The 25,344-nt window shown below is 50.7% G+C and overlaps 1 protein-coding gene across 5 annotated transcripts in view; it reads right to left on the bottom strand.

Annotated features, from left to right (window-relative positions):
* Positions 1-25,344, bottom strand: part of EXOC6B (exocyst complex component 6B) — a 338,997-nt gene that overhangs the window by 71,297 nt on the left and 242,356 nt on the right. For all 5 annotated transcript variants that reach the window (XM_064653623.1, XM_064653619.1, XM_064653620.1 and 2 more), the window contains 2 exons: positions 18,895-19,036; positions 7,991-8,064 (listed from right to left, as the gene is read on the bottom strand). In XM_064653623.1, coding sequence (XP_064509693.1) covers positions 7,991-8,064; positions 18,895-19,036 — 216 coding nt within the window. The remainder of the gene's footprint in view (positions 1-7,990; positions 8,065-18,894; positions 19,037-25,344) is intronic.

Here is a 25,344-nt window from a genome sequence, read left to right as displayed (position 1 = left end):
AATTTCCACGGCCGTGCCCGAGCGACAGAAACCCAGGCAGAGCAGAGAAGTGCTAACAGAATATGTTTGCACTCCTCATTTTATTTTTTTTTTTGGTTTTGCTTGAAGGCTCTGGGGAGCATCCAGGCACTTTTAAATCCTCACCACACCAACACATCCTTCCTGGATGGAGAGTGATGGATTCCGAGGCTGAGTGGCCAAACGGACGCGGGGTCGCTGTGATTTTAATATAATTGAACTACAAAAGGCCGGGTTTAAAGGAATATAAAGACTGGTTTAAACCCAACAAGGCAGGAAAATCAGAGTTAAGGCTCTAAATTTCCTCTGAGCTCACTCCTTGTTGTGAGTTCCCTCTTCCCATCCCCTTTCTGCAGAGCTCAGTTTGGAATTCCAGCCCAAACTTTGAGGGATCCTTCCTTTGTGAGTCAGGCACTTAACACTGATTTAAAAATAAATAAACTACTTAATGTGCCCTTTCCCAATATTGTGGGGTTTTGGGGCACTGAAAAAAAAAGGAACCCCGGGTCTAACAAGCAAGAAACACAGTGGTTTGGCCAAGCCCCTGGAATGTCCCTCCCGGTGTGTCGGGTCAGCCGCAGCCTGAGGGATTCCTGCAAGGCTCCCTGGGCAATGTCTGCCCACCAATCCATGTCTGAGCACATGGATCCGCAGAAAGATGCTTTGGGGAGGAGAAAAAATGGCTTTATGTATCATCCACGATGGATTCCCAATGAGGAACAACATTCCCAATGAGTATTCGGAGCAGAGTGAGCGGCTCCAGAGGTGTGGGATGCCTGGAAGAGCCTGGATATCAGTTGGACTTCGGCCTGAACTGTAGGAGGTCCCAAGAGAGCTGGCAAACCATCTCTTGTTACTTCCCAGATGTGTCACAACTGCCCTGAGACAGCTTTTAATCGAGGTCCAAGTGGTTTTCCAGAGAAGAGGAAGCAGCTTGGTGTGATTTTACCAACAGGGTTAAACCACCAGGGTGCCACCACCAAGGCAGAAGGATCAGGTGACATCAAGAGTGTGAAATTAGGCCAAAAAAAGAACCCTCATTGAACATCTTTGGGGTTTTGTTTGTGAATTTTGCTTGTCTTGTTTCTAAAGTCATTCCTTTCCTCTTCTCTTTCGATTTCTTCACCTCTTCCAAGTTTCCTAAGGAGCCATGGGGTGGGAGAGGGATGGATGGAGACACCTAAACACCTTGACTGAAGGGGGTTGGTCTCTTCTCCCAGGGAACAAGGGACAGGACAAGAAGGAATGGCCTCAAGTTGTGCCAGGGGAGGTTTAGGTTGGATATTGGGAAAATTCCTTCATGGAAAGGGTTGTCCAGCCCTGGCCCAGCTGCCCAGGGCAGTGGTGGAGTCTTATTAAATCTTATTAAATCTGTAACTTACTAAATCTCTAACCACACAAATTTTCAAAGGAAATTTCATTCCAAATATAGACTTAGGAAAAAAAAAAATAATCCAAGCATTTCTTGAGAGGGAAAACTAACATCCAAGTCTTTTTTTGCGTGGTTTTTTTTGTCTTACAGGTAACCTTGGAGAGGAACCTCAGCACGATGCTGGGCCAGCCCAGACACCCCTGGGTTCCCCCAGAAATGAACCCCAGGCTGCACCTTTGCTTTGGTCTCCCCAGGCAATCTGGCACTTGGAAAAACCAGGATAATTTGGGTCTGTGGAAGTCGAGAGGTGGGACAGAGGATGAAGGCGATAACGTTCATAACTTGTGGGATAACAATGATAATAATTTCTGGGAAGCTGCTGTGGTTACGGCCTCTGGATGCCTAGAAAAGCCTCTATCACTCTCAGGGGGTGTCAGGAAACAAAATATCATTTAATTGGCAGTAATTAGTTCAGCTGGAAGTCAGACACCTGCCCTTTCTGGGCTCCATCATCTGCTCTGAGACTCTTCAGGTCTTCGTGTTTGCACAAGACCCAGCAAAAAAATGGGATGGCCCCTGGGCACCACCTTAATGAACAAGATGAGTAACGTTGGATGCCTTATCCAGAAGATTTCCATCAGTGGCAGGAGCTCAGAGAGGAGCCACAAAGGTAATGAACAGCCTGGAGATGAGATCTTAACAGCAAAGCCCTCTGTCTAAGGGCAGGGATCACACCAGCCCCAACCCAGCACTGCTGGGAAATCAGGAATTAGGGCTCACCTGCAACATGTGTCTTCACACCTCTCAGTGCTCAAGGTTGAATGAAGGATTCACAGAATTCAACGTTTCCACTGGACTATTTCAATCTACTTGGAAGGGGCCGTGCTTGAGAGCCGACCCAGGGCTTTGGATCGTGGGGCTGGAGAGGAAGATGTGGCAGAGGCCACAGAGCAATGGTTAAATTAATTAAATTAAATGGTTACATGAATTAAATAAATTAAATCAAGTGTCACTAAGCAAGGACAGGACACAGGGTGAACACAGGAGGGAAGGGATGCAGGTCAAAAGAGAGGAGAGAATGGAAGAGGCTGATGGTTGGACTTCATGATCCCGGAGGTCTTTGCCAACCTTAATGATTCTCTGATGACTAAGGGAGATGTGAAATGGAAATGTTGCCTCCCCATGGTAAAATTCCCCTTGTGAAGGGCATTAAACACACCAAAGATGTTGAAACTGGAATGACCAGAGACCCAAAAGCACAGGAGTGCTTCTCAAAATCATGGAATCACGGAATGCTTTGGGTTGGAAGGGACCTTAAAGCTCAGCTGTTCCAGGGGACACCTTCCACTAGCCCAGGTTGTTCAGAGCTCCCTCCAACCTGGCCACAAACACTTCCAGTGATGGGGAAGCCACAGTTTCTCCAGGAAAACCTGGACAGTGCCATGGGAGAACCGGCCGAGCTGAGGTCAAAGACGGGCAAGTGGGGCAGGGGGATGAGAGCCCAGAGAACAATCTGGAGACGAGAAACAGCCACAGAAATGAGCTGAAAAAACCCATGAGTCACCTTTTCATCTCTGCCCCGCTGCATCCAGTGACTAACAAACCCGGCTCATCTGTCTGCAGCTCCTCCTCCAACAGAGCCCTTGGGAGACACAAGCAAGTACATGCGGAGAGGAGACACCTCGCCGGGACAGTTCATTTAATTGATCAGCCCTTTAATGTGATTTCCAGCTTCTGTCGGATCTACCAGCAAAACAAGTCGGGAGAAAAATCAGCCAAACCAGTTTCCCCAGCAGCAGAGTCAGGGCTGGCTCAGAGGCTCACCCGGCGTCTTGTTTTCATGTTGCTCCTCAGATATCTCGTGGCTTTAAATCACATTTAACAGCAAAATATATAAAAACTGGTTAAAAAAAACCCCCAACCCAAAGCTTCCTGCCTGGTGGGAATGGTGGGAATGTTGTTCTGGATGGTCCCTTGGAGCACTTGGAGGGATCATCTCCACCTTCCCACCATCACTATGCCTCTCCTTCCAGAGCACAGAGGTGGCCAGAGCCTTCAGTGTCATGCCAAGGGGGCCATATTTTTAGGGGCTTTCCCTTCACTATGCCCTGAGCTGGATATGGAAACCTGGACCACATGGAAGCAGCAGGAGAAAGGGCTATACATCTCATAGAATCATGGAATATCCTGAGTTGGAAGAGACCCACAAGGATCATCCATCCAGCTCCTGGCCCTGCACAGACACCCCAACAATCCCACCCTGTCCCTGAGAGCCTTGTCCAAACATTCCTTAAGCTCTGGAAGGTTTGGGGCTGTGACCATTCCCTGGGAAACCAGTCTGGGATTCCAGGAAAGGGATAGATGGGAATTGTGTTCCTGAGGGGAGCAACCTTTTATTAAGCATCTCTATCAGAGGTAATAAGAGAAAAATTAACGCATCAGAGGGAGACCTTTCATTCCCCAGCTGGGCTGGGATCCAACAGGAACCCACAACAACCACAACTGCCTTTCCAATATGAGAAAACACACACAAAATATCTGTTATGGGAAAAGCAGTAAACACAAAATTAGGGAATGGTTTGGGTTGGAAGGGACCTTCAAGACCATCCAGTTCCAACCCCCTGCCATGGGCAGGGACACCTTCCACTAGCCCAGCTTGCTCCAACCTGGCCTTGGACACTTCCAGGGATCCAGGGGTAGCCACAGTTTCTCTGCCCAACCTGCAACAGGGCCTCAACACCCTCCCAGCCAGGAATTCCTTCCCAATATCCCATCTAACCCCGATCTTGTCTGTCTTGACCTCGTTGCTGGGCTTTGAAGACCTGATGTTAAAATTCAAACCCATCAAGTTATAGCTATAAAATGAACGAAGAAAATGATTGAGAGGAGTGGAATCCCCTTGTCCTCATCCCTTGCACAGCCACGTCCCTCCAACCAGGTGGGTTCCCACCTCCCTTTCCCCAAATCTCCCTCGACGCTGAATTTTGCGCTTGCAGAGGAAATTCAACACACGGGATTTATGATTCCCTGGACAGAGGCAGAGAGAGGCCTGGAGCAAGGAGCTCTAATCCATCCCCTACATTCCCTCATCAGAGCCCAGAGTGAAATTCTTGGAGTGCTGGACACAGATTCCCCTTGGAAGGCGGCCACGAGCGTCGATCTGGCTGTGAGGGGAGATCAGTGTGGCTCTGGATTGCAGCAGCTCCACAGACAAACATCAAACCTTCCTCTTCCACTCCCTTGCTCACAACAAACCCATGGAAACGCAGAGCTAAAGCATTCCCAGCTGGCCAGAAGCTGGGGAGAAAACCGGGAACTGATTCCAAGAGCAGGCTCTGGGCTGATCCCAAAGCTCCTGGAGATCCTCAGAGGGATTTGGACATCCAATGGTTGAAAGCAAGAGGCAGGAGACTCAGTTATTTCACATTTTAACAAGGTTGTTTGTGGGATTAGATTCAGTGCAGATTTCTAAAACACAGCACTGAGGGGGAAAGAGCAAAGTTAAACTCGAGGGGGAAAACCATTGTTTCCTTGTAAAACCTTAAATATTCGAGTCTCACTCCTACAGAAGGATTTGAGATGAAACTTGGTTTATTTTAGCACTTCATTAGAGGTACTTGTGGATTTAGAATTGTCCCAGGATGGGAAAAAAAGTCCCTTTTTAAATTACTGTCTGCTCGGAAGAGTGATTCTGATCATCTGGGCTTGACTCTTTTCCTCTTCACCACATGGTGATGGATTTGCTCCCAATTTCCTTGAGCACAAGAGGAAAATCAGGCCTGAAATGTACTCAAGGAGGAGCTCTGATGTCCCCAGACAGCACCTTTTCAGTGTTTATTTCCCACTGCAGGGATCTGTATTCAAGACATAAACAAAGTCACCACATTTTCCTATCACTTCATATTTTACTGTACCAAGAATCAATTTTGGTCATTCCCCTAAACTTGATCATCCCACATTATTTTGATTTTTTTCTCTGATCTACAATTGCTCTGTAACAGCTACTACTGAACTATGTTGGGAAGGGAGGGGAAATCCCTTTAACCTCCCTATTTTGGTGCATTTTTGCCCAGTGAAAAAAGCCAGAAGCACAAACAGTTCCAGGTGGTATCTTTTAAGTCAATATTGTGTTAACATTTCCCAGAATCACAGAGTGGTTTGGGTTGGAAGGGACCTTGAAGATCATCCAGTTCCAAACCCCTGCCATGGGCAGGGACACCTTCCATTATCCCAGGTTGCTCCAACCTGGCCTTGGACACTTCCAGGGATCCAGGGGAAGCCACAGCTTCTCTGGGCAACCTGTACCAGGGCCTCACCACCCTCACATCTTCCCGAGATCTAATTTAAACCTGCCTTATTTCAGTTTAATTCAGTGGCTTAAAAGACAGAGAACACAATGTCCAAACAGAACAAATCAAAACCAACTTGAAGAACAAAACAAAGACCTCTCCTTGCTGTGCTTTCATCCATCCACCTTCCCAGCTCTGCCCTGCTCCAAGCTGCAGTCCAGCAAGAAGCACCACGGTGGTGGGAGCACTGGGGCTCTGATGGCCACAAAGGAGCCAACAGAGCTTCACATGGATGGAGTTGGGTGACCCACAGGCCACTGTCAGGACCAGGGGATCTTAGAACTATCTCACCTTTCCATGCTATTGCTAAACTTGATAAGGCAGTGATAGATGGAATCTTCTCTGCTTGGAGCAGTGAGGTGTTGTCCATTATCTGTACAACAGTGGGCATCAACAAGCATCCCTGTGGTCCAGAAGACCCTGCCTGTCCTCACCTGACAGTCCACAGGCAAGAGCATCTTGCCTTTCTCCTCACAATACTCACAGAACCATAGAATGGTTTGGGTTGGAAGGGATCTTCAAGATCATCCAGTTCCAACCTCCTGCCATGGGCAGGGACACCCTCCACCAGACCAGGCTGCTCTGAGTGCATCCAACCTGGCCCTGAAATTCAGATATACTTCTAAATACAATAAAAAAAGTTGGGATTCCCTTCCTAAACAAAGAGGAAAACCCCCATGTACAAAGAAGACCATCTGCCAGAGGAGCAGGCTCAGCCTTCTCCTCCCCCAAGGTGGATTCCCTTGGCTGAGCTCTGCCCTTCTGAACCACACACACATTTATTTCCCTGCCTCAGCACGGCTGAACCTCTCTGAGCACTTTGAAGGCCTTTCACTCTTCAAACAGCCACCGCTTTTCCTCTTCAGAACCCCTGCATTCCCACCCTGGGGCTTGGAAGAGGCCCAAAGCCTCCACGTCTCCTCACACCCGGGAGGCCGCGGGCGCGTGGGGTCCCCCCGGTCAACGAAGTGCCAAGAAGCTAATGAAGATAAAAGTGTCAAGGCAGGGCAGTGATAACACACACCTCTGCCACGGAGCTGCTTTGACCGCTCTGCAAACAACTTTGGCAGCTCCTGGCAGGCCCGAGACCGAAAAGAGGCACCTCCACGTTATTAAAACGTCTCGCTGCTCTGCACAAGCGCCGCGGGATGACAAATTGCTGCCCGCGCATCAATTGGGTTTTCTGAGAAGTTCTCAAACCCTGACGGGTTAAAAAGCGGCTCCAAGCGTGAATCAGAGCCCCGGTGGTAGGAGATCATCGATACAAGGGATTATGCAGATTGAAGAAATACCCTCGGCACCCGAAAGTTTTCAGAATGCAAGCTACGTCAACCCTGAAAACAAGAGGCACTGCATCATGATGGCAGGAGGGACAAAGCCAGGGGGGTTTAACAGACAAAAAAAGATTGTTTTAATAGGAGAGAAGCATCAGTCATTGAGTCTTACTTCATTCAGACTTTCTATCCAACCCATCCATCTTCGGTGCCAAGAGATGACAGGACCACCTCACTTTTCCCCCCGGCCTAGTGTATCAATAATGCCCATTTCTACCCCAAACAAATGACTCCCCAGAATGGCCCTTTTCCCTAAACTGGCTTGCCAAGCCCCACAGATGCCTCACTACCTGCTATGGTCAACTTGGCTCTAACGGGGCCCCCTCCAGAGGTGGCCACCAATGGGTGGAGCCTTCCCCAGTCACCTTCCCCAAGAGCCACTTTGTCATTCATGGCCAGGGAAGAGGGGACCGGGGAGGGGGGTGGCCGAGCCAGAGAGGGCCACAACCTCCAAAGGGGCACGGACACAGGGGAATGCAAATCCCCCCTGCCCTCCCAAACGCCTCTGGGGGCATTATCTGGGAACAAAAGTCCCCGAGGCGGGCGGGCTCTGCATCACTGCTCTCTCTGTTCCACCACCTGCTCGGCGTCCGCCCGCGGAGCCGCCGCGTTCCCTCCGCGCCGCGGCCGCAGAAGCCAACGGGAGCACAATGGGCCCCACCGGCCCAGGGTCAGGCCTGGCTTTCTTCCTCACCCTCATCCCACCAGCCCTTTTCACCTCCACCACCTCCAGGAGCCCCGGAGGGCTCAATAAGGAGGTGTCTTCGAGAGAGGAGAGGAGGAGGAGGGGGGGAAATATAGGTCTCTGGCGTAAATCACTGACGCCGTTTCCCCTCCTCTCCCCTTCCCTTAAGACCTGATGGTCTTCAGTCACACATCTTAAAAGAAAAACAAAAAACAAAAACACAAAGACTTACTTGTCTCAAGTCGATGAAGGCCAACTGCAGCGTGTCCCCTTGGAACCCAGGCACTGGGCCGGATCTGGCAAACTCTGTGGGAAAGAAAAGAGGATAAAAAGCGCCTTTAACTAACCATGGACAGGGAGATTGGCAGACGGATGACAGGGAAGACAAGAGAGGCTGGGGGAGAGGAGGACCGCGCTTCTAAGGAGTCATGTCTCCCTCCCTTCAGCGTCTTTGTTCGCCCTTCAAAATTCGTGTCATCAAAACACCATTAATTCCACCGTCCTGACAGCAAGGAAACTGTACTAATTCGACCTGAAATTTATTCCCATGAGCCGCACTGGGCTCCAGAGTATTTGTTTTGTGAACGGACAAACAACTCGCCCAGAAGAAAGAGGGGGGATGGGGGGGTGGAAAAAGTTTTTCCTCTCGACACAATAAAATCTTCAGCTGTGAAAACTCCTTTTCAGTTCCGAAAGCTATTTATATTTTAGGGCGCTGAAGGAATTTTCTAATTTCACGCCTGTCACCAGGCCCCATGAGCATTCATCAAAAAAATATGCCCGGCAGCACCATTAATTACTGGGCAGCGGATCATTTGCATGATCTGGTGGCGGCGCGCTCTCGGGAGGAACCGTTGGGTGGCACGTTGATTCCCGGTGGATGAAGACATCTGACAACACAATAACGTCGGCTTCCGAGGCGAAGAGAATATTCCCAAGGGCCACGTTTATCTCCTTCCCCAGTGTAACCTGGCCAAAATTTCATACTCTGGTCATTCATTTTTCCTTCTAATCAATCCTTTAAGCCAAACCTAAACCCACTTGAATGAAGCCGTGTCAGAGGACTTTAGTCCTTCCATGGCTCTTAGCGGCTTTTGCTCGGCGGTGCCCGCGGAGCCAACGGCCACACGTATCCGAGGGCGCCTTTTGACGACGCGCCCGAGGTTGGTTTTGCCCGACTTCACTTTGCTTTCACCCTCCCTGGTTACAGCTTTATCTCCTCTCTGCTCCTTTCAGCACCCAGGGGGCTTTGTTTGTGAAGCCACAACTCGACGTCGCCAAAGATTCGAGAGGGAGCGTCTGCCCTCGGCCCTGGAGATGCCGCACGTGGAATGAAACTTTTTCTTGGGATGAAACTGAGTGACAAGGAAGAAGGGAGAGGAAAATATACACCAGCACATAGATTTTACACTTATACGGCCCATTATTGCCCAACTATCCTGCTTTTTACTCCACAGAGATCCTCAGAACAGCTCCTAAAGCTCCACAAAGATGAGGATTAAGGATGGCTCGACAACAAGGAAGGAGGATTTTGCCTTTTGTCTCCGTGGCTAATCAGAGGGACTAATGGACAAAGTCACTTCATGCCAGATGGTCTTCTCCTTGAATGCTTCTCCTTCCAAAACCTATCAAGCAAATGCCACAGAAGAAGGAAAATAAATCATCATATTCCTATTTTGAAAGACTTCCTAGAGCAGCCCCATCCCAGGAGCAGCCCCATGGCTCTAACGAGAAGATTAATGAATTAGACACCAGGATTCAGCCCTTATTTCTGGGAAGCAAAGAAGGGTTATTCGTCAACTTTCTCTTGCTCCACCTTCCATTAAAACCTTGGGATGGAGAACATCCTTCAACACAGACACAGGTACCTCCAGGGGCACTGTGGCCACTTCTCAGACACCCACAGCTCTGCCTTTTAATAGTCTCAGATGCCAGAAGAGCTTTGAGATTGGAGCCATCGCTCATCTTCGCGGTGATCAGTCAAGTGAGAACTGCTGCAGGACAGCAGCAAACACGCCTGGAAAACCAGCACTTTTATCCCACCTTGTTACTCGAGAGGAATAATGAAAATATACAAGGAGAAATTAGGGATGGGATCGCTCCCATCTAGGTTTTGGATAGGAAAAGCACAAATCAGAGCCAGGAGGAACCGTCCGTGGTTGTGCCTGCAGAGTTTTGAACGGGATAGGACTGGACAGAGATTATTGGGAAGGAATTGTTGGCTGGGAGGGTGGGGAGGCCCTGGTCCAGGTTGGGTAGAGAAGCTGTGGCTGCCTCTGGATCCCTGGAAGTGTCCAAGGCCAGGTTGGAAGGGGCTTGGAGCAATCTGGGATAATGGAAGGTGTCCCTGCCCGTGGCAGGGGGTTGGAATGAGATGAGTTTTCAGGTCCCTTCCAATCCAACCCATTCCATGATTCCATGAGACTGGAGCTCTTCAGCTTCCAGCCAGTTTCACTGCCCAGTCCTGCAATATTCAGGACACAGGGAGTTTACATTTACCCCTCAGAAAACTGGTTTAATTAATTCTAACTGTAAAGGCATTTTAATGTATGTTGGCTGTAAAACTTGCCTGCAGCTTGCCCGAGCCAGCACACACACAAGGGAGGACTAACCCAAGCCTTCTGCCTCTGATCTGCAAGGGATAAATCATCTTCACACATTCCCTCTGCACCCCATTGTCTCATCTGGAAAAATTATCCCCAAAGCCACATCAATCCGAAACCAGCTCCACTTTGGAAAAGCACATACCTGAGAAGCTAAAAATATTTAGATGTGAGAAACAGTGTTGGAGCATCTTCCCAAGGGATGAAACTCCCCTGGGTGGCTCAGACATCCCTGGGTTGAGGTATCCAGTCCCAGTGTCCCACCACCCAAGGACAGGGTCACATCATGTTCCTGATTATATCTGGAGGAACACTGGGAAGCAAACCCTGAAAGGGCCGCGATGAAAGCGGGTTTTCTATTTTGGATGAAGGGCTTTGCAGCTGGTAGGAATCGACTGAGAGGCACACAGGGAGTTGTGAAATTTAAGATCCTCCCAAAAGCATGAACGTCAAACCCTCATGAAAAAGCGGCTGTGACTGGGGATGTTTTCACAACACCCGTGAATTTGTCACTGTTGTCATCTGCTCATGAGCAACCCGAGAGAGATTCCAGCTCAAGATGTGGTTGCTCGTCAGCAGCTCACCTTTAGCTGTCTCTTCCCATCGTCCCTTCTCATTGTTCCCAGCTGTGGCTGCCCCATTCCTGGAAGTGTCCAAGGCCAGGCTGGACGGGGATTGGAGCAACCTGGGCTAGTGGAAGGTGTCCCTGGTCATGGCAGGGGGTTGGAATCTTTAAGGTCCCTTCCAATCCAAACCATTCTGTGATTCTGTGATTCTTCAGGAATCATATGGGAGGAAGGCTGGGAGAGCTGTGGAGTGACACTGCTCTTCCCCACAGCACATGATGATGGTCCAACACTGAACCAACACTTGTTTGAAGAGCAATTCTCACTAAAAGAAGAGTCTCTACTGATTTAACGATGCACTGGAACCTTCCAGTGGGAGGTGTCCCTGCCCATGGCAGGGGGTTGGAACTGGATGATCTTTAAGGTCCCTTCCAACCCAAACCACTCCATGATTCCACAACTGACATCCAACCAGCGCAATGAGCCGATATGATTGGTGTTAGAGGAGAAATGAGAGGGAGAACACGGCCCAGACACTCCAAGAAAGCCGCTCCAGCCCTTGGCCAGGAGGAGCCCGGGCAGGAATGAATGCAACGCTTCACCCCACGGCAGTACTCCTGTGATCGTAGGTCACACTTTACATACCAATGCCACCAACTTAGTCTGAAGGAGGAATGAACGAAGTCTTAAAGGGGGAGAAAGAAAAAAAAAAAAAAAGAAGAAACAAAGAAGAGAACGGAGCTTTAGAGGAGAGACACAGCCAGTTCTTCTTGGTTTTAATCTCTTCAACCAGATTTCAGGATAATTTTCTCGGAACAACCAAAGCACAGTGTTGGCCTCAGTACTGTCGGATTCGTTTATTGTTCTGTCTTCACTACCAAGGCAAGTGGCAAACATAGCAAGCAACCCACAGTACAGCCCCTTGAGCAGAAAATCACAGGAGAATAGAGCAGATCAGTATGCGGCTGTTTGTACAAAGCATTTAGCCAGGCTAAAGGTTTGAGGGGTTTGTGTTCAGGCCAAAAAAGTAATGTCTTTGCAAGGGCTACAGGCTTGGGCCACCCAGGGCAGGTCACAGGGGGACTCTAACCTCTCTTCCAAAACATTTCACTGATGAAAGAATCAAGGCACAGGAACCGTTAAGCCCTTTACAATGGACAAAGAATAAAGAGTTCAAACGCCCACCAGAAAAGAGACATCCACTGTAAAGCAACGATGGCGGGCAGGGGGACCTCCTGTGTGCCCCCAGCGCGGCTCCGCGCGCGGGGACGGGGCCTGGCACGTCCCGGGGCTTCAAAGGGGCACAGCTGGCGGCTTCGTTCCTCAAAAACATCATTTCAGGGGAAGATTTACACAACGTCATCAGAATTCCCGACGGCGGAGCGGCGGGATCGAAGTTCCAGCAGCTCCTGTGGAAGGGAACCTGGGCAATCTGCTGGTGGTCGAAGAAGTTTTGGGGGGAAAACCATCTCGGTATTCCTCACGGAAGGATGTAGGTCTCAAAGTCATCTTCCTTAGATAAACTCTTGGAAGATTATCCTAGAAAAGCCAAGCAATGGGACGTCTTGTTCCTCATCCAGAGGGACAAAGTGACACCTTGAGGATACTGAAGCTGGAGAATAAATCTCCGTGTGGACTCTGGAGAAGTTTGTGAGGAAAAGAGGCGGGAGATGATGGGTAGGAATTGAGGCAAGAGGAACAGAGAGAGGTCTCAGTTTCCACACTGAGCTTCTACTTCACTCAGTTTCCACACTGAGCTTATCCTTCACCCACACCATTCCCACACAACCCCACTTTGAAGCTGTTCCCCATCACAGACTGAATTACCAAAGCTCATTCCCATCTGGGTAATTCCAGAGAGCTGCAGGAAGAGGGAGGAGTCACCCAAAATACCCTGAACTGGGTCAGATTAAAGAAAAATTTCTATCCCTCTCCATCATTTGTTTCCCTGCTGGAACAAAGCTGAGCCTGGAGAGCTGTCACTGCAGAGAAACGAGTGCTCCCAGGGGCTGTGATGACCTCCTGGCAGGGCTGAGGAGCACCCACAGCCCCAGGGAGGAACTTCTCCGTGGTGGACCATGAGATGTTTCCAAGTAGAAGAAAAAGAAGCTCTTCAGGAAGGAACTGGGCCATGAAATCTGGCACACGATCCATAGGAGAGGTTTAAGAATCGAGTTATGGATCTCCACGGGTTCCCAAACCCATAACCTGAGATGCACAGTGGATGTCTCTTAGTTCTTCATTAAAATACTAGAAAAAGTGGACTGTGAACATCTCACACCGGCTCAAGAGGTTGTGGACTCCCCATCTCTGGAATTGTCCAAGGCCAGGTTGGACAAGGTTTGGAGCAACCTGGGATAGTGGGAGGTGTCCCCATGGCAGGGGGTGGAATGAGATGGTTTTTAAGGTCCCTTCCAACCCAAACCATTCTGGGATTCTGGGATTCTAATTTGGGCTGCAAAGGTTGATGAGCATCAATACTGAGTGTCCACGATGGGTGGGAAGGGAAGGTGATGCAGAGCTGAGGAACTGGGAGCTCCTAAAATTCCTCCAACAAAATCAGGGGTGGACAGAGACAACCTCTCCTGACAGAGCAGCCAAGGACTGTGAGGATGGGGAAATAAATACCAGTTCATATCCTGGTAACAAAGTAGAACATGGGGAGGTGTTGGAGATGGATAGTATCCAAAATCAGAGAATTATGGAATGGTTTGGGTTGGAAGAGAGATCACCCGGTTCCAAATTCCTGCAATGAGCAGGGACACCTTCCACTAGCCCAGGTTGCTCCAACCTGGCCTTGGACACTTCCAGGGATCCAGGGGCAGCCACAGCTTCTCTGCCCAACCTGGGCCAGGGCCTCTCCAACCCTCATGGTAAAAAACATCTTCAAAATGTTGTAGCAGAGAGCAGAAGTTGGAGACAAAAGGGCAGGAGAGGCTGAGGGGACACCAGAGGAGTAGCAACAGGTTTTCAAAGGAGACAAAAAAGAAGGAAAATAGGGAAATACTAAAACTAAAAGGAAAGAAGGTGACAGATGAAAGGACAGATGAAGGGCCCACAATCAGGTGGTGGTTGGAGGGAGTGGAAGGAAGCAGGAGCTCTCAGCTCAGGGGCAAAGTCAAAATGCTGGAGAGAGAGAATTCCTTTTTGACATCACACAAATTCCCAGGGTTTGCCCAAGTCAGGTTTGCAAAGACCTGTGCTAAAGTAGGGGGCATTGTCCAAAGATTCCCATCAGCATCCTGACAGAAAGGGCACGTTTTTTTGGAGCTCACAGATGGGGAGTCAGGAGCTATGAATATTTATAGGCACTAATTCACCAGGAATCACCCTCTTCCTACTATGAGTGCTCTGCAACCTTTAAGAAAGGTCAGCTGAGGGAAATGAAGGTGGTATAAATTCAGGGGGAAACAAAGGAGGATAAATCCAAGCACGGGAAGGTGGCAGAGCTGTGGAGCAGAAGCTCCCAGTTCCGCGCCCGTGGTCACTTGGAGCACCCATAAATCTCCCTTCCCTTTTCCAAGAACACAAACAGCAGCTCTGGGAAGATGGGGAGCCACCTCTGCTGTCAGCACAGATCACCCCACTCCACTTTAACAGCAGGAAAAGGTAGTTTTGTTTTCCAGTGAGGGCTGGGTTTTGACAGGTGGAGAGGTGGGAAGGAAGGAATGTGGGATGTGATCCTCTCGTCCTCCCGGGGAACCAAAACCCACTGGGAAAACAGAGGGTCTGAGAGGTCCCAGGGAGGAGCTGAACTGTGTCCTTGTACAGGCATCAAGATCTCTTGCCCATGATGGAAAGGTGTCCTCTAAAGCCACCCACACAGGCAGCTCACCCAAACTGGGCTCATCTTGTATTTGGGACAGTCTGGAAAAACTAATCACAGAATCATGGAATGGTTTGGGTTGGAAGGGAACCTTTAAGATCATCCAGTCCCACTACCTCCCATGGGCAGGGACACCTTCCACCAGCCCAGGTTGCTCCAAGTCCTGTCCAACTTGGCCTTGGACACTTCCAGGGATCCACTCCCAGGCAGCCACAGTTTTTCTGGGAAATTTATTCCAGTTCCTCACCACCCTCACAAACAAGGATTTCTTTCCAATATCCAATCTAAACCTTCACTTTTCCAGTGAGAAGCCATTCCCTGTGTCCTGTCCCTCCATCCCTTGTCCCTTTAGGCCCTGACAGGGGCTCTCAGCTCTCCCTGGAGCCTTCTCTTCTCCAGGGGAACCCCCCCAGCTCTCCCAGCCTGGCTCCAGAGCAGAGGGGCTCCAGCCCTGGCAGCAGCTCTGGGGCCTCCTCTGGGCTCTCTGCAGCAGCTCCACGTCCTTGTGCTGTTGTTCCCAGGGCTGGAGCAGCTCTGCAGGGGGGTCTCACCTCAGACAGGGCCAGGGGGACAGAATCCCCTCCCTTTCCCATCAGTTCTTGCACCTCTGGTGCCAAAGCTCAGCCTGATGCCAGCAACCCAGGCAGCCCTTCTCTTTCCATGCTGATGGGGCAGCAAATGAGTTATAAATCAGGAAATATTTTACAAACCCACAAATCTGTAGAATTAATTCACCAGTGTCTTCTTTTTAGCCTAAACCCCCACCTTTTTCACCTCTATTATTGTTGATTGTGAAAACAAACCCATTTGCCTGTCATGTGCTTCATATCTGCTTCTAATATGCACAAAAATATCTTCACCACCTACAAACTCTTCTTAATATACAAACAAGTCCTTCTATTAATTTGCCTCACCCTTCTCTTAGTCAGATTATTCCTCTGGCACCACAAGAGACTTGACCAAAAGCCTGATAAACTCCAGGATCAAAACCCTGTAGCCCCGTTCCCACATCACAGCACTCACTGGGAAGTGCTCCAAACAGCTCTGAAATCCTATTTTAATATGATAAAATTAGTAAACTAAGAAAGGTTTGGGGATATGGGGGGAGGAAGAGGATGGAGGAAGAGGCATGAAGTTAAATATGGTACAATAAAGATGCTGAGATTCAAGAGTGGTGTAATAAAGATGCTGAGATTCACACCTGTGCTTTCAGATAAAATACTAAAAAATAAACAAAAATCCGAGAAAAAACCAAATTGAAACATATTTTCTGAATGCACCAGTTCACTCTGGGAATTGGCTCATCCTGACATTAAAAACTTGAGGAATTGAGGCCCCAAAAAAGAGAAGTAAAATGATTCCCGGTGTCAGGCAAAGACACCAGACATTTTTACTGCTGAAAAGGAAGAAAAAGGCTTAGTCTGGGTTGAATGTTGCAGGACTGACAGCGATGGATTGGAAGATTCCAGCTCCGGAATCCGTCTCCATTCCGGCACCTCGGGATGGGGGAGCAGGTCACCTGTCCCAGGTTGGAGTCACCTGCTCCTGAATGTCTGAGTGCTCCTGGTCTTGCCTCCCAAAAACAACTGGAATTTAAGGAATTGTGCTTTTAAACCTGGAATTAAATGCCATCTGTTTTTCCTTGCAGAGGGAGCTCTCAGGGAAGAGCTGCTGCTGAGTGATCCCTGTTCCCGATGGGGCGGAAAACTGCCGGGATCCGTGCGCGTGTCTGCAGCCCAAACAGAAGGAATTATTAATGACAAATGGGCCCTATTATTTCCAGCTACATCTCCTGTCCCTCCGTGGGCACTGATTGGAATTCAGCTGCTCCCAAAGAGCTGATGGGACCCAAATTAGACAGGAGGAATTTGGGGTTGCCGAAAGAAAAATAAGGCCTCGCCTGCGTTCTGACACGTGATACAACTGCAGGATTGGGATATGACTCATTAACCAGGGATCTTTCTCCCAGGTTGTTTGGCTGAGGGCTGGAAAACTGGAAATGGACATTAAAAAATAAAAATATGCTCGTTAGAAACACTACAAATCTTACTGGGGGATGTTTCTGAGCACTGAATTTCAATCTCGGTGTTGGTGGGTGCAGCCGAAGGGAAACACAGTCAGGAAAATGTTTGATAAAGGGTGGAAGAAGGTATTTGGAGAGTGGGAAGGGCCAGGTGATGATGGAACCAACACAGGTGATGGCACTGAGTCATTCCCCATCCCTGGAAGTGTCCAAGGCCAGGCTGGACAGGGACTGGAGCAACCTGGGCTGGTGGAAGGTGTCCCTGGCAGGGGGTTGGAATGAGATGAGCTTTGAGGTCCCTTCCAACCCAAACCATTCCTTCCTTCTGTGATAAACAAGTTACATCCAATCTCCACCTCAACCAAGACAAAAAGGTGGATATTTGGGGGGGGGGAAAAAAAAGTCCCCAAAACACATTAGCAAAGATTTCCTGAACTTCTTATCAGCTCTATCAAGCTCTGAGTTTTCACCAGCCACGGTCACCAATCCATCCCAACACTAATCCCATTAATAAATCCATCTCTCTCACAAAAAGGATCCTGTGCACAAGTGTGTGCACTCTGCTTTAGCCTAATTATAAAAATAGGATGAAAAAAAGTATTTTGTCTGCTTCGAGCTCTGGTTTTTTAACCCTTTTACTGAGTAGGACAAGCAGCAACTTCAAGGCAACCTTAGGATTTCAGTCCTAATTCAGGTGAGCACCAGATGACCCAAAATGAGCAGGTTTGAGAGCAAAACCACCACGACGCTCCACACACACCTCTGAGCAGATGTTGTCATTTTGTCCCAAGGACTCTTTTTTTCCATAACACTGAGTTTGCAAAAAGGCTTCACTGTGAGGAAAAAAAAAAATCCCTGCAGCAGGAAAAGAAGACGATTGGCTGAGGTCGGGAGAGAACCAGAACTTCTGGGGAGCAGGTTGCTCCAAGCTCTGTCCAACCTGGCCTTGGACACTTCCAGGGACCCAGAGGCAGCCACAGCTTCTCTGAGCAACCTGGGACAGGGCATCAACAACCTCAGAGCCAACAATTCCTTCCCAATATCCCATCTATCCCTGCCCTCTGGCACTGGGAAGCCATTCCCTGTGTCCTGTCTCTCCATCCCTTGTCTCCAGTCCCTCTCCAGTTCTCCTGGAGCCCCTTTAGGCCCTGCCAGGGGCTCTCAGCTCTCCCTGGAGCCTTCTCTTCTCCACGGGAACCCCCCCAGCTCTCCCAGCCTGGCTCCAGAGCTTCTCCAAAAGAGTCCTAAATAAACTCCTGCACTCAAATATCTCCTATTTTTTAAACCACTCCACCTCAAAAAGCAGGGATGCTCTGCAGAGCACCAACACAGCAATAAAGAGGAAAAGGAAGACCAAAACTTCGATCTCTCAGAATTTGCTGAGTTTCCTCTGCCCTGAGGACAGTGTGGCCAACAGGGCCAGGGAAGTGATTCTTGCCCTGGACTCAGCACTGGTGAGGCCACCCCTGGAGTGCTGTGTCCAGTTCTGGGCCCTCAGCTCAGGAAGGACATTGAGGTCCTGGAGCAGATCCAGAGGAGAGCAACGAGGCTGGGGAAGGGACTGGAGCACAAGTGCTGTGAGGAGAGGCTGAGGGAGCTGGGGCTGTTCAGCCTGGAGAAGAGGAGGCTCAGGGGAGACCTCCTCACTCTCTGCAACTCCCTGACAGGAGGAGGAGGCAACCATCAGCAAGACAAGAGGGCTGGGTCTTGAGCTGTGCCAGGGGAGATTTAGGTAGGAGATTAGGAAGAATTTCTTTGCAGAGAGGGTGCTCAGCCATTGGAATGGGCTGCCCAGGGAAGGGGTGGATTCTCCATCCCTGGAGGTGTTTAAGAAGAGACTGGATGTGGCATCAGTGCCATGGGCTGGGAACCACAGCGGGGTTGGATCAAGGGTTGGACTTGATGATCTCGGAGGTCCCTTCCAACCCAGCTGATTCTGTGATTCTGTGATTCTCTGATTCTATGATTCTCTGATTCTATGATTCTATGACACTTCCCCGAGCGATCCCGAGCTCCACGGGGCGTTCACCGTTCCCGGTCCGCGCGCCTGGAAATCCCAAAGCATGAAGGAAAAGGAGCAAGACAAGGCAAGGGGTCAGGGGGTGACAGGGCACTCACGTTCACACTCCTCCACATCCAGGTTGAACTGCTGCAGGGCCCCCAGCGTGAGCTGCCTCACCTCGGCCTCCAGCAGCAGCTGCAGCAGCGACGTCGAGAGGTGTTTGCAGGCAGACATGCAGGCGGTCTGGGCCACCTTCCCCTGCAGGGAAAAGGGACACCTGGTGAGGCCAAAAACCAAAGGAAGAATTCCCTGCACTGTTGGGTGAAGTCGAGTGAAGAGCAGGTGCACAAAGGACATTTAGCACAAGCACACAGAGTAGCTGTTACAGTCTTATAATAATGGCTAATTATCATATCTAACCATCACACTGTGGCCCAAAACTCATCATCCCCCAGGCTGCCCCCAGGCTCTCCTGTTAGACACCAGATCAGTGATTCTTGGGTCAGAATCACCTTGTGGGGAGTGTGTGTGTGTGTGTGTGTGTGTGTGTGTGTGTGTGTGTGTGTGTAGGGGGAAGGGATGGGTGGAACCTCATGGAGGTGAGGTGGGGTCGTGTCCCTCATGGCAGCCTCTGGAATACACATGGGGCAGCCCTGGAGTAGCTTCCAGTCACAAACAGCCAGGGAGAACTATAACATAACACAGCTCCTGCAGCCTCTGACCCAGCTCAGACTGGGACAGTGAGGACACTGCCCTAGAACACCCCACAGCTCATATGGGGACAGTGAGGACACTGCCCTAGAACACCCCACAGCTCATATGGGGACAGTGAGGACACTGCCCTATAACACCCCACAGCTCATATGGGGACAGTGAGGACACTGCCCTATAACACCCCACAGCTCATATGGGGACAGTGAGGACACTGCCCTATAACACCCCACAGCTCATATGGGGACAGAGAGGACACTGCCCTATAACACCCCACAGCTCATATGGGGACAGAGAGGACACTGCCCTAGAACACCCACAGCTCCTGCAGCCCCTCTTCTCCTGGCTCCAGAGCAGAGGGGCTCCAGAATCCTGGAATGGTTTGGGTTGGAAGGTATTTTAAAGACCACTCATTTCCACCCCACTGCCATGGGCAGGGACACCTTCCACTATCCCAGGTTGCTCCAAGCCCTGTCCAACCCACCCTTGGACACTTCCAGGGATGGAGGAGCCACAACTTGGTTCTCTTCTTGACAGGTAAGGTTTGCACAGGTCTGCACCACATATCAAACCCCTAAAAATGGGGAAATCCTTTGGCACAAGAGCAGATTTCCACCCAAAGCCTCAGGAACAACCCCAATGTCTGCGTGCACAACCCCACGGCGCCGTTCGCGGATCGCGGTGCTCCCGACAACAGCTCCAGCAGGAGATTATGTCCTCAAACACACACAAAAGCCCTTTAACACGCTTTTCTGAACCCAAGGCGTGGCTTAGGAGATCTCACCCACTTCTACAAGTTGTGTTTAAACTGGGATTAAAGTTTACCCCGTGTCTCCAGCTCAGCATCGCCGGTTTCGTTACTGCGGCACGGAGGGATGAGCAAGCCTTTGATGCGTGTGCTGGGAAGTGTGTGTTTTTTTTTACCACCAGCTCTGCAAAGTTCTTTTGGGTCTTCAGGCCACATTCATCTTCAGCAGGAGGGGAAAAAAAAAATGCATTTTTTATTTGAAAAAAAAAACAAAACAGAGCCAGGCCGTGAATTATTGAGCAGGGTCCTCCGTCTCCGCTGCTCCGAGCCGTTCCCAGGCTCGGGAACGTTCATCACTCACCTCCAAACAAACACCTGCACTAAAATGAAGATGAAGCACAGCAACCATAAAGTTTAGCAGAGCCCTGGTTTGTTTTTTTTTGCTTTTGCTTTTCATCATTTATTTGTGCTTTTCTGACACATTTGGTTATTTAAAACACGGCTCGTGCCAATTCCTCATCCCCGAGCGCAGCGGGAAGCGCGACACGGCCCCAGCGTGATTTTTCTTCATTACTTCCAACAGACACTCGAGTTTTTGCTGGGGCAGAGTGGCTTTCACAGAATCACAGAATATCCTGAGCTGGGAGGGACCCTCAGGGATCAAATCCAACTCCTGGCCCTGCCCAGACACCCCAACAATCCCCCCCCATCCCCGAGAGCATTGTCTAAACCCTCCTGGAGCTCTGGCAGCAGAGGTTGGAGCTGCCCCTCCTCTGCCCCTCACAAAGAAGCTGCAGACTACCATGAGGGTGGTGACCAGGGACAGCACCCAGGGAAGGGCTGGAGCTGTGCCAGGGCAGGCTCAGGTGGGATCTCAGGCAAAGGTTCTTCCCCCAGAGGCTGGTTGGGCACTGCCCAGGCTCCCCAGGGCAGTGGGCACAGCCCCAAGGCTGCCAGAGCTCCAGGAGGGTTTGGCTGATCCTCTGGGGCACAGGGGGGACTCTTGGGGCTGGGTCTGTGCAGGGCTGAGGGTTGGGCTGGATGGTCCTTGGGGGTCCCTTCCAATTCAGGATATTCTGGGATTCTGTGAGGTCTCCCCTCAGTCTCCTCCTCTCCAGCTGAACACACCAAGCACCTCAACTGCTCCTCGTGTGGGTTCCCCTCCATGTGCCCCTGAGCAGAACACCCAGATGGAAGCAGAGATGAGAAAGCAAAGCCCTGCAGCCACACCCTGGGGCTCCCACCCACACTGGCCATGGGGGGACAGGGCTCCTCACCCTTCCTGGATGAGCAGGAGAAAAACCCAAGGAGTAGCTCACGCTCCAAGTCAGCAGGAGTTTGCATGGAGCACTGCAGTCCTTGGAGAAGCCCTGGAGGTGAATCACAATGGTTTGAGTTGGGGGGACCTTGAAGATCATCCAGTTCCACCCCCTGCCATGGGCAGGGACACCTTCCACTAGCCCAGGTTGCTCCAACCTGGCCTTGGACACTTCCAGGGATCCAGGGGCAGCCACAGCTTCTCTGCCCAACCCGGGACAGGGCCTCACGACCCTCCCAGCCAGCAATTCCTTCCCAATATCCCACCTATCCCTGCCCTCTGGCACTGGGAAGTCATTCCATCCCACCTTTCCCTGCCCTCTGGCACTGGGAAGCCATTCCCTGTGTGCTGTCCCTCCCTGCCTTGTCCCCAGTCCCTCTCCCGCTCTCCTGGAGCCCCTTTAGGCCCTGCCAGGGGCTCTCAGCTCTCCCTGGAGCCTTCTCTTCTCCAGTCTGACCAACCCACGTGCAGGACCTTGATGACCTTCCTGAGCTTTGCAGTGCTCCCATCTCCAGCCTGTCCATTCCCATTGGATGCCATCCCTTCCCTCCAGCTTGCCAACCACACCCAGGACAAACCCCAGGAAGGTTTTTCTGCCCCACTGCCAAAACTTGCAGAGGAACAACCACCTTGGAAGCCAAGCAAGGGGCAGATCAGCCCACGTGGAGGCACCTAAAGGGTTTTCTACTCCTGCTTCGTGCAGGAACTCCTTGTCCAGCCAGACCTGCTGTGAATGACAAGTGACACCCCTGGGAGGGCGTGAAGAGGAGCAAATAATCGAGATGAAATGTCAAGTTAATGAGGCCAACGCGGGGAAGGTGGGATGGGAGAAGTAATTTAATCATCAGGGCCTGACAGCACCAGGACTCATCGAGTCTTCACCACCCAAGTGCCTCCAAGTGGCACCTCAGCACCTTCTTTGTGACTATTTTTTACCACAACTCGTTGCAGAGATGGCAAAGGGGGTCCAGCCACCAAGGTCAGGACCAGCTTCTGGCTCAGCCTTCCCTGCTCCTTCCTTTTCCACACAGGATTCGCTCAGGCCCAAAACTTTTTGAAGGTAAAAATCTATATTTCACCTTTGAAAACCTGGAAGCTGAACCTTCTCGGGCCAACTGAGACCATGACCTTTGTTTTCTATTATTCTTAAGGTTTAAACACCTAAAAGTCTTTCTTTAAAAAAAAACCTCAGTGCTTCCTCTTAAACAACACAGATGCCTGAGAGTTTAAATCCAATATTTCTGGATGGAAGGCAAAAGTATACAAAGGTATTTCCCCCCCCTTTTTAAGCATTAATCCATTTTTCCTTATATTTACTATCAGAGACCTTGGAGATGCCACAGGGCTTTCAATCACTGTGTTAAATGTCTGCTTAGAGAAAGGAAAGCACCACCAGGGATGACCAGCATCTCCTGCCCTGGGCACCAAGATTTAAAACCCTTCCCAGAATTTATGGTTCTCCCTCCTTATAAATAAGACTGAACCCAATCCTTTCCTGCCTCATCCCCGTGCTCGACACAACCAGTGCCCACTTAAAGCAGCTCCTGATAAAATCAGCAGCGCCTTCTGAACATCAATTTTAGACTTTTTTTTCCCCAGAAATAGAGTGGGAAATGTGCTTGATAAGCAGCTGCTGCTGACAGGAGACAAACCAGCACCCGGACACTGATATATCACCGCTAATAAGCTGCTGCCGCCAGTTGTTTGTATTCCCACCTGGAATGGTTTGAGCTGGCAGGAATCAAGCACATCCTCACATCACAACATCTTGGCTCTTTGGAACTTATTTAGGATGGATTTTCACTTCACAGTGCTGGTTTTTTCCCCCCCTCTGGTTCATTTTTCAGCTGGCAGAGCGCGGCCTCGCCCGCCCGGCACGGGGACACGCGGAGCCGAGCGGGTGATGGACGTGCTTTCCAGCAGCCTCACCCCCCTCCCAAAATCATTAACTGCCCCACCCAGGGCGGTGGTGTCGGGACATGTGCCTTGGGACAGAGGTGGAGCAGGAGCAGGATCCCTCCAATGTCATCCCGGCCGTCGGAGCTCCTGGGAAAGCCCCGGGCTCAGAGGAGCCGCCGCGCTCAGCCGGGACGGCTCCGACCTCGTGCCAATCACCCTGATGGTTTTTGGGAGCATGTGGCGGAACGGGGGCACTCCCAAAGGCTCTCCCTGTGCCAGCCCTGAGCAATCAGGGAGTTCTATTCTGATCCTGCTCCCTGACGTGGCTGCAAACCGGCTCCATCCTTGTAGTGCCGAAACAACTTGATGGAACAGTGTGGTGCCTCCAGCCCAGGGACAACTGGTCTGTCACAGAATCCCACAATATGCTGAGCTGGAAGGCACCCCCAAGGATCACCCAGTCCAACCTCAGCCCTGCAAAGAGTCCCACCCTGTGCCCCAGAGGATCAGCCAAACCCTCCTGGAGCTCTGGCAGCCTTGGGGCTGTGCCCACTGCCCTGGGGAGCCTGGGCAGTGCCCAACCAGCCTCTGGGGGAAGAACCTTTGCCTGAGATCCAACCTGAGCCTGCCCTGGCACAGCTCCAGCCGTTCCCTGGGTGCTGTCCCTGGTTCCCCCAGAGCAGAGCTCAGTCCCTGCCCCTCCTCTGCCCCTCACAAGGGTGTTGGAGACCCCAGTGAGGTGTCCCCTTAATCACAGAATTACATCCTGATCCTACTCCCAGCCTGGCTCCCAACCAGCTCCATCCCTGTCTGCATTTCAGAAACAACCTGACTGAACACTGTGGTCCCTCCAGCTCAGGAACAATTTGCCTAAAATCCAAGATAAGGTTTGGAGAGGGAGGCAAAGGAGGAGGAATTGCAACCACAAACCAAAATCTCTGCAGACAACAGGGAAACAAACACCTCAAAGTCACCAATCGCTGCTCATTTATCAACTTCACAGAATCCCAGAATATGTTGAGCTGGAAGGGACCCACCAGGATCACCCAGTCCAACTCCAGGCCCTGCACAGACCCATCCCCAAGAGTCACCTCATGTGCCCCAGAGGATCATCCAAACACTCCTTAACTTGACAAGAAAACCAAAGAGCTTCAAATCCCTCACAGCAATTCCAGAGACAGCTCTGAGGGGTCACTCATTTATTTAAAACCTCTGCAAATGCCACTAAAAATGACCTGGATTTGCAGGGGGGTCGGGGTGAAAGTTGATGGTTCTCAATGGCCAAGACACCCAAGCACCTGCTTGGTCTGACCTTCAGTTCAAACAGAGGAATTCTGAGTATATTATCAAAGCAAAATCCATGGATTTAGGGTTAGGTTTGGCTTTTAATTTAGGATTATGGTTTGTTTTGAGACTCAAATCAGTTTATAACCACATTTCTGGCACGGAATCCCTCTGACCACAGCTTTCGATGGCACCTCTTTGCCACTGGTGTTCCCACGACACCCCTCAGGGTGACAGTGCCCTCCCTGCCCTCCCAAGGCAGAGACATCCAGGACATCCAGGAAACTTCCTTGTGGCCATGGGAAGAAAGGGAAGAGCCAAACATCTGCAGCTCTCCCAGAGGTGCAACCGAGAGGCACCTCCCAGAGCACATCCCCATAAAATCACTGAGGTTGGAAAAGACTTCCCAGATCATTGAGTCCACCCAGTGCCCGATGCCCACCTTGTCCCCCAGCCCAGAGTGCCACGGCCAGGCCTTCCCGGGACACCTCCAGGGCTGGGCACTCCAAACCTCCCTGGGCAGCCCTTTCCAATGCCAATGTCCATGGGCTGCCCCCCATGGACCACCCGGCACGGGGCCCCCCAGGCAAATCATCCCTGAGGAGA

The sequence above is a fragment of the Pseudopipra pipra genome, chromosome 4, assembly GCF_036250125.1.
Source record: "Pseudopipra pipra isolate bDixPip1 chromosome 4, bDixPip1.hap1, whole genome shotgun sequence".
In the NCBI taxonomy this organism is placed as follows: Eukaryota; Metazoa; Chordata; class Aves; order Passeriformes; family Pipridae; genus Pseudopipra; species Pseudopipra pipra.
This window is presented reverse-complemented; position numbering and strand designations above follow the sequence as displayed.